The following is a 16,999-nucleotide window of genomic DNA, read 5'->3' as shown; positions in this document are numbered from 1 at the left end:
AACTGAGGGCAAGTCGGTTACAATGCTTCGTTTAAAATGTAGCTCTGCCTAATTAAAGGTCTCAAACCAACATTTCAAGTCTTCTTTTGTCACAATGGCAGTGGATACTTAGCCTTTGTGTTTGAGTAGCCCTGTCATAGACAAGTCCATTAGTGCCATTAGCTGCCATGTGAGGCCCTTTCTGATGAATGCTAGCACACAGCGGGCCTTTGGCTGCGTACTTCCTCACTTCCTGTGAAGGTAAACATTATGTATTTTTCCTCTTCATCCACAGCACGGATGTGTCATGTCTGTGATGTGTCAGTGCGTCTGTAAACCTCTGGGGAATTTAAGATTGCTTTGCAAAGTGAGCCGCACAGAGGCCTGCCTGACTGCACCTGAACAATACAGTAGTTCATTCACTAACTCCGGCCCTCTCTCACTGTGATAAAAATCAAGTCTTTGTAAGCCTCTGCAAAGATGAGGAGAGGGGGGATATAGTATCCAGTTCTCAAAAGTATGTACAAAAAAAAAAGTCTATGTATGAATACCTCTGACCTTACTCTTCTTCATTGGGTACATCTGAACGAGTGTAACATCCAGTTCTGACAAATGTATAAGAGTTAGGAACAAATCAATGAATATAAATAATACTTGTGGAATAATTGTATTGTACTCATATTCAAACATTATTGAAGGATTTAGCCCTGAAGAGTTTGAAGAGTCTTTTCTCCCTTTGACATTTTTGTGTCTGTATAAATGTATGTATACTGTATATGTCTTTTTGTATATTGAATGTGTAAGCACCATCATACATAGCCTACTGACATTTCTTCCTTTTTTAAACTCTCAATCTTTTCTTATTTTTACAATTAAATGTATTTATTTATATTTTTTATTTTCTTAACTTTAATACTTTAATATGTCATTTTTTAAAATTGAATAAACACTGCCTAACTGTTCATTAAATCTCGGGAAATAAGAATAATAAGCTGCTAAGGTTGAGATTGTTTCGTTTTACGATTACCTACCCCTTATTTCCCTCAAGTAAAGTGATATATCCAGGTGTGTAAATCAAGTTTTACCACAATATTATTTTATATTGATTCTTTGGACTGATATCATAAGTCTGCCATGACACTATTTCCAAGGCCTGTGATTTAACTATGATGTTTGAGAAATGACACCTCACATTGGACATCAGCAATACCAATGCTACAGAATAAGACATGTGGATGTGATAATTAACAAATATGTTCTCTGAAAACAATCCATGAGATGAGAATCCATCTGTTTCTGGAATCAAACGTGGGCATATCATATGCACAGCATGTGTAGCATAACTGCATATACCTAAATCCTAAACTCAGTAATGTTACACTGAAACGGTTCTGTAGTGTGAAATTATAATTTGTTCAAACTGCCATTGGCTGGACTCATTTTAACTCTAAATTGAAGCAAGCTCTTTATTAAAGTCTCCTAAAATAGATCGGGGGGAAATAGTTAAGTGAGAAATCATTTCTAGTGGAAGACACTACTGGATTTATTTGCATTTGATGAATCCAAGACACATATGAGAAGAAAAAAAAGAGACAACACGGGGGTATGAAGTGATTAAATAGGTTTATTTGATTTACAGACATATACATTTTCTATCAACCCCCCGAGGGAGCCTCACAGTTCAGTTCTAGAATAATATCCTTTGATTTTTCTACACATCCCTTGTAATGACTTGCTCTAAAAATAAAAAATAACCTCTGTTTTCTGCTCAATATCAGAAATAGGTTTCTTTATACACGATTCTTGTATGACAAGAAATAGCACATTCTCAATACATCACTTCAGTGATTATTAACATAGAATTACTCAATAAAACGGACTTATACTCCTAAAGGATTGATGCTAAATGAACAAAAATTTGGCAAAGTGAAACTCAATTCATGACCCATCTGACCAGAGCCAACGTCCCTTCTCATGATGACGATATGTCAGTACTAGCTGTACTGTGAGCATGAAGAGACAGACCTGTGTTAGAGGCCGTGGAGTTGATGCTAGGCTATGGTTCAAATAAATCCCTGAACATTAAGTGTGCAAAATGGATGATCAGTTGAAAACATTTACAAGAGCTACAAAAATGAATGCAAAAAAGTATTGCACCCTAAACATGAGACCGATATGTTGTCCTAAATGCATCACATCGCAGTTCCTTTTGTGTGTAATATGCGTGAGATGTCCAATTCATGATCACAGTAAACAGGAGGAATCTTAGTGATGTAAAAAGGTATTGTGTTGTTTCATTGTGATACAAAAGGATGAACAAACAGGCATTTCTAAACCCAATGACATACAACAACGTGTAATATACTCAAACCTTAAATTCCCTTTATAGATTATTCTTCATTATGGTAACAAACAAATAAATACATTGCATCCAAGCCATCATTTACAATATATTAAAGTTGCTGCGTGATATATATCTCTATTGTAGTTATTTAAAAGAAAAACAAATTTGGTAACATTAACAAAAAATCAACAAAAGGAAGGTAAGAAGCTTAGTTCATTAGGAAGGTGTAAAAACAAGTCAGGTTGGACAGAATCACATTCAGAAAGCTCCACGCAGTTGGAGAGAAGCTAAAGCTAATGATCTGGCAACAAGGACACAGCCCACACAGCACCCCGCACACAGCCGGTGAGTCATGCTCACACATCAATGCTACACAAAACACCTCGACGTTTCCCTTTTATTCCTCCGCTAAGGTCATTCCATCCTATTCCTTCTGTGTTTTTCTTGGACGTCTGCAAAGTGCTTTTTTCTTCCCTTTATGCGCCAGTTTTAAAATCTTTGACTCCATTAGTGGCTTCAAGGTTTCTATTAAATTGTATCCACCAGGTAATGAACAACAACATGATTCTTCAGGGTAGCTTCTAATGAGCCTTCTGCCTACATCTTTGTATATACAAGCAACTAGCAATAGCAGACATTTTTCTCATTTGTAATTTTTAGCATTAAACTCGCATTATTACAAATATGATGCAAATAGTGTAATTAATCAGGGATGAAAACTAAATTCTATCGATTGTGTACTGATTCTTATGTAAATCTCTGTCATTCTCACTCCCTATACTTGTCAAATAGGGCAGCCTGCCAGTGGTACTACGGATTCTTCAAGCCTCGTTTTTACAGATGCAGGGCTGCCTCTATTGGCCATGGTTATAATGACGGATTTAGAGGGGGATGTCAAGTACAGTAGGCCTATATAGCAAAAAAAAGAGGGTAAGGCTGGACGGTCAACTTAAGACTTTCAGGAGTTAGCTGTTTGTGGTCCTTGTGAAATTAATGTTAACTTAATTAAAGTTAACAAACGGACTCAACTGCCATCACGCACGCAAGTAGTAACGCAACATAATTCAATTAATTTACTCACAAAACGTAAGGTAATCTAATGTAACGCACTCAATGTAATTAACGTAACATAGCAAAGCATAACGTGGCATTTGGTAGCATAATGCAACGCAACACAATGCAATGGAGCGCAATTTATTCCAACAAAACTGAATTTATCTAAACATAATTTAAACTACTGAAACCTAACTGTACAGACTCTCTACTCTCTTGGAGTACCCTGCATGTTGAACAATTATGCAAAATGTCTAGTACGCCAGTGCATTAAAAAGTGTCGCCATGGGCCCTAACAGAGCTGCTGTATTTGACGAGTTGGGAGTGAGAACATGTTACGGGTGCAGGTATTCAAGTTGACTCTGTTTTCACCTTCTGCATTGACATAGCTGAGGACATGATGGTCTGGTTTCATAGGGGATTCCTTTCTTATCCGCTATCTACGATAAGAGCTCGCCATCAGTCTAACCTGGGCCTGAAGGATTTCATCTTCCTGTCTGGGATTTTGATGTCTCTCAGTAATAACTTGATGACCGTGGCTCCAGGTCTTCTCAAAGGTCCTTTCTTTTGATCGTGGAATGGGATATCTACAATTGCGAGGGGGAAAGGTCTCTTTCCACAATGCCTGGCATTGTAACCAGGGTAGATTGGACTGGAATCCATCATTAAAAGCCATTCCGTCTCTGTGTGGGTGATGTGTCCAGAAATTCAAAACCAACCATCAGAGAGCTAATCTCTTTAAAGAGAAAACCAAGCTCACTGATAAGGCAGTGTGGATAAAAAGGTTGGCTCCTTCAAAAAAGGTTTGTATTGCTTCTAATGTACACATAAAAACACACCTGTGTTTCTCCTTAAAAGTCAAAAGAGTAGCATTTCATTTACTTTTGGGAAAAGCATGTACATTATAAATTATAAAATATAGAGTCCAGTGTCTGTTTAATCGCCCCGATTGCATCATAGTCCTTCTGAAACAATCATAGGCAGTAACCTCCAGTTTCAAATCCAACATCACACAGGAAAAATAAAAATCACAAGAAAACTTGTGAAAAAAAAGATGTGCAGAAATCTGTCATCTCTGGAAACGTCAACGTCTGGCACCGTCTACTCTGATGTAAGTGCTAAAAATAAAAACACATGTAGGGGTCAAAAGAAACAGCTGCTGATAGGAACGCTCCAATTTTTAAGGCTGATTCACTGACCTTTAGACAGTTTTTGGCTTTGGGTGTGACTGCTATGTTTACATGCACAGCTATGACTTTGATCGATTATGAGAATACTGCATTTATCGTGTAAACACTTTAGTTTATGTTGGTAATACTGCCATGAAGATGTGCAGAATGATCTGACTTTTGGAGCTCTTTTGATCGGTTGAAAATCCATTTGAGAATTATTATCTTGCAGCTTCTTTAAAGAATTTCAATTTGAAAGCTTCTGTCTGTTTACAGGCTCCGAGCGATGGGCAGAATTAAGTGTTGATTATTTGTATGGGAGCAGAGGAGACACCAGTGGAGCTTTATGACAGCAGTAAACAACTGCTTCTACTGTCTAAACAGCTACTTAATTATAGTGTGCATGTAAACATAGTCAGTGATGAAGTCATGAGGGTTGTTGGTGGTCAGTGCAATGTCTGAAGGAATGTATGACGCTATGGCACTTGGTGCAGATTGACAGCCGATGAGACAGACAGTTACAAAGAGAGAGAGACAGGGCAGGTTCATGGTCAGCATTCAGTAGTATGGCATCGGGAGTCAGAGGGGTCACTGAGGGAGATATATGCCACCCCACCTCCTCCCTGGAAGGTTCAGTGGATCCTCGCAGAGGTGAGGAGGACACCAGCTTTCGGGTGCCGGCTTTAGCGCATCGCTGTGCGTCTTCTCACCGACCTGTGATTTAGAGGCGTTTCAAGGAGGGGCAAGACGCTCCCTCGTTCCAGTTCTGAGCAGCCTCTGTGGGGAAAAGGTAGAGCAGCAGGAGCCAATAGGAGGAGGAGGATGATTATGGTGGCGGTGGCGGTGAAGAGAAGATGGAGGTGAATTAAAGAAGTGGATCAGCTCCCCTTGCGTTATGTCCATTTTGTCATCCTTGGTTGCTCCTCATATGGCAGTCACCTAAACGAGAGAGGAAGAGAAAGGGGAGAAGAGTTCGGTTAGAGGACGTCATCACCACAGGCCATTTTCATGTAATTAATGTTGAGGTCAGAGCTCTGGGGCCATCTGTTAGGACCTTCCTGATAACGCCTGCACACCAGGACCAGCCTGTGACCTACATATTTCCCTGCACACAGCATACCAACACATAACAGTTTGTTTAATGCAGCCTAAACCCCCCCCCCCCTCCCCTCCACACACACCCCAATCTGTACAGCAGCCAGCTATAAGCCACAGTTACACACAGATGCTGCCTCTCCAGATTGCAGCTTTACATTATATGTTCATGTTCCTGTGTATATCCCTCACAGTGTACATATCATGTATACTACTTCTAATTATACACAAAGAGATAACATGTTGTTGAGGCTTTCAGTAAATACAGACTGCATAAATTGCCTTGTATAAAATATGTTAAAAACACTGTATGACCAACCATCTTGGAAACGTTTGCTTAACTAATCTATGATTTAAAAGTGGTATTGTACAGTATGCCAGAGGTAGAATAATATATATGAATACAGCAATGTAACAATACTCTATTCCAAGTAAGACTCCTGCATTCAAAATCTTACTCCAGCAAAGCTACAAATGTGTTATTAGCAAAATGCTGAATATCTGTTTATGGTCTTATATTATTGTAGAGTAAATTCTTAGATCATCAGTTTTTCTGCAAGAAAAATATGTTGATTTTATCTTTATAAAATTCAAATACATAGTTATGTATCTATAGGTGTCAAACCATATTATTAATGGTGTTTTACATACTCTGTATCACAGGAAAGAAAATGAAACATTTATTTAAACAGAGCAACATTAGTTAACAGTTTTGCTATGCTGTTTTCACTTGCACTGTGCTCACTTGCAGTTCATTTCCGAAAATAATAAGCACAGAAATCCTGATATGGACCGACTTGTGTTATTACTATCATCATCATCTATTAATGTCAATTACCTTGACTTAAGATATTCTCCAGCTGCATGAATACACAAATTGTGCATATGAGGGGAAATTGTGGCACCGCAGGGGAAAATCACACTCCGGTTTTTGTACCATTAAGCGATCAGGTGGACGCGTTGTGATCTCTTCACATTGGATGAGAGTGAGATGTGTGTCCCGTTGTTTTTTTGTGGTCTGTCATTACGGTACCCTGGATGCTCCAGTGCACAAGCTACTACTGTTGCTACAATAGGATTAGTGCAGGGAGCTCGGGGAAAGTGATGTTCCAAGCTAGTGTCTCATACTCTCACACACACATCCACATACCCCTGAGACACTGCTGTGTTCCAGAAACACAACAGCCGCACAGCATACAAACAAGAGTAATAGCTTCAACAGGAGGATTGTGTTTTGGTTCTGTTGATGCACATCCACAACTCTCTGTAATTAACTGTTTCCCTCAATGATTAGTGTCAGTTGTTGCCGTAAACTGGGAATTATTGAAGAGCCAAACTTGAAAGGAAATTGCTCAAATGCCAGTATGACATAGGGGTAATTAAAGCTGTGAATGCTTTGATATGTGCGGGATTAGCCTGCCTCCTCACAGCTTCACTATTACTGTGCTGCTTCTCAAGCAAAGGGGAGGTCTGATGGGTCTGGCAACCAAATAGAAGGTCATCTAACACACTTGTGATGGTTTCTGGCTGGGAGGATGCCATTGCCATTTATCTCTCTGGCTTTTCATTCTAGAGTGGATGGAGAAAACAGTGATGTTTGATTGGATTTTTGCAACAACTAACACATGTATTGTGACACGGAAATCTAAGAGGATAGCACTTTGCTCAAAGTGTTCCCCAAAACAAGTAAACATACAATCAATGGAAATTACAACATAAACCTCCCTTAAAAGTGCACCATCATAGTTGAACTAACTTTTATTTGCAATATTGCCTTTGTATGGCTTTGTTAATATGCAGGGGTATGTTCCCAGTATAGAAAAATGGGCTTGCTATTTTGTCATTTCATTATATTCTGGGGGCCTTTTGCAAGTTGGATATGGTTGTATGGATATGGTGATGATTTATTTTTAAATGTCAATCTGTTTATGTAAAAGAAAGATCTAAGGCTTGAAAGTATTTCTCAATGCATTGGAAGCTCTACAGGTCACACTAGAGCCTGGCTGTATGTGTGTGTGTGTGTGTGTGTGTGTGTGTGTGTGTGTGTGTGTGTGTGTGTGTGTGTGTGTGTGTGTGTGTGTGTGTGTGTGTGTGTGTGTGTGTGTGTGTGTGCGTGCGTGCGTGCGTGCGTGCGTGCGTGCGTGTGTGTGTGTGCGTGTGTGGTCTGTGGTCACTGCTGACAGAAGACTCGGAGCTGTTGTTGAACGATAAGAGGGCGAAGAAGGAAAGTATGTGCCTTGCAGCTGTATAAACACTTTGACAGTAAAAGTTTGGACAGCTTTGACTTAATCAGAGTTTGGCCTTGTGATGCGAGTTTCCTCCCAGATTAATACAGATTGTAGTTACTGAATAAATGAGTGTGAAGCTCTGCTGACAGATCTCACGCTGATCTTTTGACAGCCCCCCAGCTCGGGGATGTCCTCTAGTTATCATGCAGTGTGGGGTGAATCTGGTCAGCGGAGGCCGATTCCTCCTTCAGAGGAAGTTAATTGGATCTCAGTGTATCTGATCTCTGTTTGGGATTGCATCTCCGGAGATTAATAGCTTGCGATTTATAACAGCTTCGGCGATTAATGCTTCTCCTCATCCTCATTAATTCAGCGCTTGTTTCTATTCTCTCTCCTCCTCTAAATTCATCACCTCACTTCCTGTCAGAGCCGAACAATTTTTCCGTAATCTGAATTGTCTTCTTAATCTTCCAAGTGGTGGACCAAGTACTATGTAATCATATCAGTGAATTCAGCACAGTCAATGTACATATACTAGTTGAAAAATAGTGAAGTTACCCTCTATATTAAAGTAACAATATCCCAGTGTATAAATACTATGTTACAAGGGAATGTCCTGCATTCAAAGAAAAAGAATACAAAAGTACTCGCATCAAAATAAACTTTAAGTACCAAAAGTAAATGTTAATATTCTTCCCAATGGTGTATTTTATATTATTGAATCATAATTACTGATGCATTAATGTGTTCATCACTTTTTACTACATTTAGCTGTTGGGATAAAAAGTGGAGTAGTAGTGAAGAATTTAAGCTGATTTTAAGTACAAATTAGCAGGAAATGTACGATCAAGTACCTAAAAACAATACTTAAGTACAGTACTTGAGAAGATGTACTACTCTACTGTCCACTACTGGAACTACCTCAGCACTTCTTCTTCCACCTCCCCTCTTTTCCACTTTTTTCCTAATTGAGCTGCATGCTGTACCTCTGGGGACAGCGGTCAGAGTGAGTGTGAAGACTGAACACTTGTCATCAGAGAGCGGATGAACTGTGAACTGTATCGATCTGAGACTCAGACACCATGGGAGGAAATGTTTCCTGTCACTGATTGGATTATCCTCCAAAACAAATGTGTTGAAAATCAATCAGCAGTGAGTGCTGAGGTGGTTCACTTCAGAATATAAATGATCAGTTTGCAGGCACATTCAACTCTGACCTCACGTAGCTGTAATCACTGTTCTCTATCATTAGCCCCGTTTGACAGCGGAGAGAAAATGCTCTAGCCGCTGTGTGTGACAGAAGTCATACGAACCCTGAGGCTTAAAGTGCTCCTGAAACCTGAGATGTGTGGCAGCCATGTGGGAGCCTTTCATGTCACCTGTCATTAGCTCTGCACACTAATGCCACCCTGCCAATGGTAATGACATTGTACAGTAAAATACCCTACTAGTAGTTTTGCATATTGTAGCTCATTAACTACAAATTGGGTATAATTGATATTCCTGCAGAATATTTCCTTGAGCATGCCTCGATTTCTTTTAGATTGATTTCCTGCCTTCTATTCAGGCACTGCCTCCAATTCATCAGCGCACAATGCAAATCATGTTGAAGAGCTTTCAAAGTTGCTTGTAATGGGTAATCCATCACACTTTTTTTGGGCCTATGTCATGTATTATGCAGCACCAAGCACACACTTGGAACAGTTTCATTGTTGGAATATTAAGGACACTATTACTGCAGATCTGACATTTGGTTGATTGCAAATAACATCTACATTTATATGGTTATTCACAACATCAATGTTTGCCTATCGCTTGTATTTCCAGCAACGTATCTACTTAATGATGGCCAATTATCCAACATTTTGAATAATTACTAAGGGGATTTTTCAGTATTTGCATTCCATCAGTCAAATATGAGTATAATACAATACAGCATTGCACAATGATACAATGAAGCCTGACATTCAACCCTGAATACAATGCTTTTCATAAACTAATGCTTAAATGTCAGGGCGCCCTTAAATACAAAGAAAGAGCCCCTGGAAGTGGATGTTTTATTCTTAAGTGAAATTATTAAAAAATTATGTTCAAGCACAAAAAAGTGAATGAAGCCTTAATAGAATAGTCAATAATTAATTATTGTAATTGTAAATATAAAGGGTTGGTAGTTTATGGGATCATAGCTTCTTCCAGCAGGAATTTGCACCTTGGTACAGTTTTTTCACCAATTGGGCTGTTGCCTTCAAATACTGCAGGGAGATGCTACTGGCAGATCACACAGCATCCTCAACTGAACAATCTTCACACCTCGATTTCCGGGTTTTCACAAGTTGGTGCAATTTAGTAATGAAAGAAAATCAGAGCGCTTGTCAAATTTTAATCCTTGCACACCAAGGAAATAACTAATTAGCATTCCGTTCTAAGAAAACTCAAAGACATCAAAAAGGAAGTGATGTGTTAGTTATATAATAACACACAGGGAGCATTATTGCCAGTGGTTATAATAAACCAACGAATGATGACCTATATTTTTGCACTTTATGTAAATACAATTTTGACAAATGTTTCAAGGAAAAAAAAACGCAGATTACAAAGGAAGGGGCAAAAACCTTGAACTCTTCTCTTAGCGTGATAACCTTTACGAATAAGTCACAACAGATCCCATGTCCTTCTAATCAGTGAGTCAGAGTTTAATCTTGTTATCCTTTACCGACAACTACAGTAGCCCTCCATTGTCCTGCAGTGCAGAGTTGGCTGGTATGCTGCCAATTATTGTGTCTTTTCTATGCTTGGTTAATAATTAGAGAGGTTTTGCACCATGTGTGTGAGTCTGATAAAGGCAGGAAGGAGGGAAGGCAGCTCGCTTCATGATAAGATGCCTGATAGTTGGTCAAATAACCACTACTCCAAGAATGCCTGGACACTCCCTGATTACAATGGGATGGGAAATGGTTCATAGATCAATCATCTGTGTGTAATCATGTCACCTTTACACTGTCATTAAGCTCTGGATGGCCTCAGGTCAAAGTGCCTTTTAAGAACTTAAAAATCTTGTCTCAGAGCTTTGTTCCTCGTAATGAAAGGAGTTCTACATAATAATTCCAAGGTAATGAGAAGAGAGCACTATAAATGTTGATGTTCCAAGACCGTCTCTTTGTTAGCAACCACTTAAACTGCTGATGTGAAAAGCACTAAAAGCGTCTGTGGGAGAAAAAGCAATTTACCTGGTCATACCTTGACTGTGGAGGGTTGTCTCGTCATCTGGCTCAACCTGAGAAGAGAGAAAAAGTTTTTAGACATCAAAGATGCAAAAATGCTCTCAGACACATAATCTCACACTATTTTTCAACATTTATTATTCTCTTTCTTCACCAATTTCTCCCAATTTCACTCATCACATGGTAACTGTCTTCTTCGGTCTGTCAGTCAGCACAATCTCCAAGGCTGCAGTGCTCACTCTGCCCTGACCCAGACTCAATCTGTATTATGAAGGCGCACTGGCATGGGAGATGAGACAATTCTGCTCTCACACTTCACTAAGTGTAAATGTAGACTGGGAAAATAAATGGAGGGGGGGCATGCGCTGAAGCGGAGCTATTAATGGCAACCCTGCAGCCCAAATAAAAAGCTAACAACCTAGAAATAATAAAGCACTATTTAAGGCTGGAAATAGAAAGGCGCGCTCCCAGTGAGTAACTTGTTCGGCTACGCGCCTTTTATAAATAGCGCTGAGTAACTGAGGACAGACTCAAAGGAGGGGGGAAAAAGACGCAAAGCGCTCGGTAAAGTCAGGGGGAATTTATAAATCATGGGCTTTATAGCGTGAATGGGATCTATAAATATCACAGCCACGAAACAAGCCTAGTTGTACAAAGTTGTGGATGTTGTCTTGGTCCCTGAGGTGCTGTTCGCAGCTTCTTACATAAGAGCTGCTTCTGTTTAAGATTGGGTTTTTTCTCCATTGGGATGCTTTGTACAAATCGGTACAGTTTTGTAGAGGTTGTAATTATACTATGTGAGGTATTCAAAACGTGTGTTTGCTTTGCGTACACCTTGATGTAATCTCACAAGCTGGTGTATGGTTAACCCAGTGTGCGAAATACGAGGGGGTCCGGGGGAGCTCGACCCCTTGCCATTAATTAACCCGGATTAATGAGTTATTACCACTTATAATTGCAGAATTGCTGTTCATTGCCATGTATAAATGACTAATTACCATTTGTAGCTGCTAACTTGCTGTTTATTATCGCGTATTAATGACTTGCTGTTGACTTTTTAATGATGGTTTAATGATTTGACCTCTCAATAGACTTAAAAGACAGAGAGACTTTACAAAACCTAGCAAACCAAAAGTCATTCTTTATTAATGATGCATAACTGATCTATAAAGCACAAGTAAATCATTTATTTAGGGGTGATAGAGCTCTTAGTTTGGGAACCAAAATGTGTACAATCATTATAAGCTTTCAAATGTAGTGGTAAAAAAACAAACAGCCGCTCTCCACATATCTATGTTAAGGATAGTATTAGTGAAAAAGGACTTACAGGAACAACATTCCATGCCTTCAAGTCTTTCTGTTTCGTATTCAAAATCGTTTACTCCATCTGTTGCTCTATTAGCTTTGCCCTACAGCATGTTGTGTGAATGTGGAGGGGCTGTGGTTAGATATAGTTTGATTGAACATGTGCCATCTGCCCACAGTTTGCAATAATGTGGTGAGAAAGCTTAAGCCACAGATTGGACCACAAAAAATAGTATCTTTTTTGGCACGACGGCAAGAGTGTGACTTTTCTTTTGTCATTGTTCCGCATTTCTCTTGTCCGTCCCCCCCCCCCCCGAACCATGCTCAATAGAAGCCACAACACAGCTTAGTGGTGGCCTTGCAAGACCCCTTTAAAAGTGTTTATTAACAACACACAGAGGACATATTTAACGGCTTGGATGGTAGCTTGACCCCAGGATTATAAAAGGCAGTAAGTCCACTGATACTTCAAGTTTAGTTTCCACACTTCTTTTCCACATTTTAGTTGTCCTCTACAGTAAACGTAAGATTACAAATAGGCTTATTGTGCTTAAGTTGCTCTTAAATCTGTCTTCATGGGGTTTTAGTGTGGGAAGAACAAGCGGCTAACTCCAGTGGGTGAAGACAAGGCGACAGCAGACAGACGTCAGACATAAGAACTGCCATCCTGTCTAAAAACGTCCCTCATCTTCAACAGGAAGGAAGTCATTTCTGAGAGCGCTGGCACCAGGGGAGTAAGCCAATGCGATAATAAAGAAGGAAAAAATAGTCCCAAAAAAACAAGAAGTCATGTCTCACCATCTGAAAGAGGATGAGTGTGTGTTTGTTTTTGCCTTTTAAGGCAATGACCAGCTACTGTGAACTAAGTTCAAATTTTTTGGGGTTCCAAAGAGGAAAATATGAATGCATGAATGAAAGGGGAGGCAGCTGGTAAAAGTCTAAGTAAGAACACTTTAAGAAATTGATGGCAAGAACAGCTTGTGTCAGCGCTGGAGTACTTTGAGCTGACAGGGACTTTCTATTGGCTCCCGGGCCTTTTTGGGTAGTGCAGGGTTGGCACCTTTGTTGGCTTCACTATGCAGCTTGTCCCTGACACATGTCAAACTCTACCATCACCTCTGGGTCAGACTGTTCTCATTCACTTTTTGTGCTTGAATCTACGAAAAGTTATATATATTTTAGTACGTTTATAACTCCTGACGTGAGCGCTTCTAATGAAATAGTGAAGTAGAATAAATAGTGAACAAGTCTGCGAAAGTTGGGTTGGATTGATGAATGATCAAGCCCTAACCCTAATTTTAACCCAAAACACAATTAGTTCCAAATCATGCATGGGTTGCTTGTGCTTAGTAGTATAACTTTTAAATAACCTTTATACAAGAAATCATATAACCGCTAAGGATACGTTGCTAGGGTACAGAGTATAGCCTTGTCAAGATACTGTGTAGAACTTATTTGTGTCTGACAGAATAACATCAATATTATTGCTACTTTTCCAGCCTCCTGCACTGCAGTGGCGTGTTTGGATTTGTGAAGCTCTTACTCAGAAAGTCAGTGAAGGCAATCTTAAATATCTAAAGAATGAATGACTTAATACCAAATGTAACAATGATGAGTTACTCAAACAATGTCTGAGTCACTTACTGTTTGTCGGCCTTCTCCCTGTCATCCAGGAAAAACAGTGCAGTGGCCAGGAAAAACATGCCCCCCAGGACGATGATGAAGGGACAGAGCATGAGGGCATAGCCTAGACTGAGGAACCGCCAAAGCGCTGATGTAGCGTAGCTCTGCTGAAGGCCGTCCGAAATCTGCACATGAACAAACACAGACACACAGAAGAGAGGAGAGATTCTTTTAAAACTAATCATCGACCAAAAGTTCTTAAAATATCCTGTCAAGCACTGACATACAACATGACGCCATGCTCTTATGAACTCACTCTGACACATGCAGGGTGAGTTCTCGATGTTTCATCATAGCAACAGACGAAAGTAACGGCATGATGTAAGATGCCTCGTTTTTGTTTTAAGCGAGGCAGTATTTCACAGCTAATAGCTCATATTGCTGTCCAAGGCTTTCAGTCTGTCATGCTTCTGCGCTGAGGAAAACAACAGCTGGAGAATGGTGGGTGTGAAGTGACCATTTCTACCTCTCAGTGTCACTCAAAAGGCAGCTCCCAATCAGCATAGATCACTCTACAGCAATCGTGATGTAGAGGAGGCTGCCGATAGTAGCTTTTAGGATATTATGTTGTATGTATGTATGCACATCAGGAACATGTAAAAGCTTCTAGTCTGAGAGAGAGAGTCTGAGCAGCCATAGGTCATCCTGGCTGAAGCACATTGATTATGTTAGTGTCAGCAGAATGAGATTCTCTACGGAGAGAGCTGCAGAACTGCTGACAGAAGGATTTTGGAGTGAGTCACCGTGTGTATGTGTTCATGTATGCATGCATGAAGAGAAAGAAAGGATGGTGGAAGAAAAAGTAAAATAAATCTATACAACAATAGCAGCTGTGTGTGGCCTGTGCAGAGGAATCTCGCCAGGTAAAGTAAATTGCCTGCCAGTACAGCTTAACTAAAAATACATAGTGAACTGCTGCATGTCTAATTATCAAGCTAGAAGGCATTTCTTGGGAGATTGCTGAGAGATTGTTCCCGGCGTTCCCCTGCCACCCACTCAGCCTGCAGCCATGTCCTACTCATGCAGTAAGGAGGAGTCCATTATGTGGTTCTCCAGGGACTCTTATGTGACAACTGCTTTGGTCTACGTGCCGATGGAAGGGGATCTTGGCATAAACTGAGGAGAATTTCAGTTGCACTTTTTCAGGAGGTGGTGATGTGTTATAGTTGAAGTGGTGGTTGTGCTGCATTTATATCTGCAGGCGTTCATAAATACATCTATGGTACACTGCGAACACCACATTGGTTTGCAGAAAGGAGCACTTCATCTGAAGGACTGTTTGGTGCACATGTAACACAATTGTGTACCAAAATGACTGAATCACTGGCTTACTTTCTCTTGTGGTTGCTTAGCAATAACCACGAGTCTGTTTTTCTTGAGATTCTTTACTTTGCTCTCAAGATTTGAGCCATTCTGCATGACTTGACTGTATGTTTGCCTGCGCTCAGAGTGCGTCACGACGAGTCCATCACACTCGCGTGCAAAACCTCAGTGCAGGAACTGAGGCAGTGAGTTGTGACGCACTCGGAGCATTCTGGGCCTTGATGGTCAGGAGGTTTGCAGAAGAGTGAGAAACCCCCGGACATTCAGTGTGTCACTCAGAGCAGAGTCGTGACCCCGGAGGCTGGATGGAGGACCAGGGCGACTGGCATACTGTGGTGCCAAGACAGGGTAATTCTGACTGGCAGTGTACGACCGCGCACGTGTGTGTGTGTGCGTGTTTATGTGTGAAAATTGGACATTAAAAGTTATATCATTACATTGCTTATTTTGCCTTTAACAGTCCTGAACTCAAATATATTTAGTTATTAATTAATTTACATAAAACAGCTATGAGGCAGCAAATATGAGAAACAAAAAAAAGCTAATATGTATAATATTTTGTATTGCTGATTTAAAGGTTCGAAATAAGGACATCTGGGATTAGGGACTATTTCCACTTAGCTAACACCATTGTTTATGGCTGAGCTGGTGGCTAACAGCTAACAATGCTACCAGCTAACGATACTAACAGCGCTTACAGTGCAAACAACAGCAACATTGCTTACAATGTTAGCTTTAATTCACTTTGCTCAAACCGGGGTGTGGGTGTCACACATGAAACGACGCTGTTGTCAGCAGTAAGTGCTGTATGAGTTCAGCGCACAGTGGCGGCCATTGGCTAGCAAGCACGACGACAAGGACTAACATGCACTAACTGAAGCTCTGATTACATCACACACAGAGAGTTTGACACAATTATTTGGTCAAGACATTGCACCAATAGCTCTTTACAAGGCAAATGGTTATTTCCTGTATATAGTGCACTTAATCTTGTATAGGCAAAATGAAATATCATAATTGCTGTATTTATATTTTCTATGAATCAAATTTAAATAACTGCTTTCAACATATCAATTACATTTGGGTGATCCAGAATCAGTCATAGTATTTCAAATTACTGCAACTCTTGATTGTTAATAGTATATTTGTAGAATAGAAGATAACAGTGGGTATTATTTGATCTACAAAAATAATACAGCACCATGGAGCCAGATTCTCTTCCCCAGGATTTTGATTTTTTCTTCAATACTAGTTTTGTTTAGTCTTTTGAAGGGCTTGTCAGTACTCGGAGATAATTTACTGCTCCTTTTATCTGGCTTCAACAATAGTTCAACATCTCCATTTAAGGAGGAAAAGAAAAGCAGTATACTTTGAATGCAGCACGACAAGCAGCTGCGTCTGCTGCCAGCCTGTCAGGACCCGACAGAGCATCTACAGGATCAGTTTGATTCACTAATCAAACACTTCCACTTTGCCTTTGTAAAAATGACCTAGGCTGTGAGCCAGAGGCACAACAAATAAAACACAATGTAAACATATGACACTAATGCAGTCTTTTCTCTTGTCTGGCACATCATAAATACTTATTTAAAAGGCTTG

At 40.0% G+C, this 16,999-nt stretch overlaps 1 protein-coding gene across 2 annotated transcripts in view; it reads right to left on the bottom strand.

Annotated features, from left to right (window-relative positions):
• Positions 1-1,583: 1,583 nt before the first annotated feature.
• The window catches only part of spns2 (SPNS lysolipid transporter 2, sphingosine-1-phosphate), a 29,649-nt gene continuing 14,233 nt past the window's right edge, over positions 1,584-16,999 (bottom strand). Inside the window, exons 9-11 of one of the 2 annotated variants that reach the window (XM_010795842.1) lie at positions 14,039-14,202; positions 11,096-11,142; positions 1,584-5,484 (exon numbers count right to left, since the gene is read on the bottom strand). In XM_010795842.1, coding sequence (XP_010794144.1) covers positions 11,100-11,142; positions 14,039-14,202 — 207 coding nt within the window. In that variant the 3' untranslated portion in view covers positions 1,584-5,484; positions 11,096-11,099. The remainder of the gene's footprint in view (positions 5,485-11,095; positions 11,143-14,038; positions 14,203-16,999) is intronic. The other variant, XM_010795841.1, reaches the window with a different exon arrangement.

Source organism: Notothenia coriiceps, unplaced genomic scaffold (assembly GCF_000735185.1).
Source record: "Notothenia coriiceps isolate Sejong01 unplaced genomic scaffold, NC01 NC01_scaffold00037250, whole genome shotgun sequence".
Taxonomy (NCBI): Eukaryota; Metazoa; Chordata; class Actinopteri; order Perciformes; family Nototheniidae; genus Notothenia; species Notothenia coriiceps.
The sequence above is the reverse complement of the archived record's forward strand: the minus strand, read 5'-3'. Positions and strand labels throughout refer to the sequence as shown.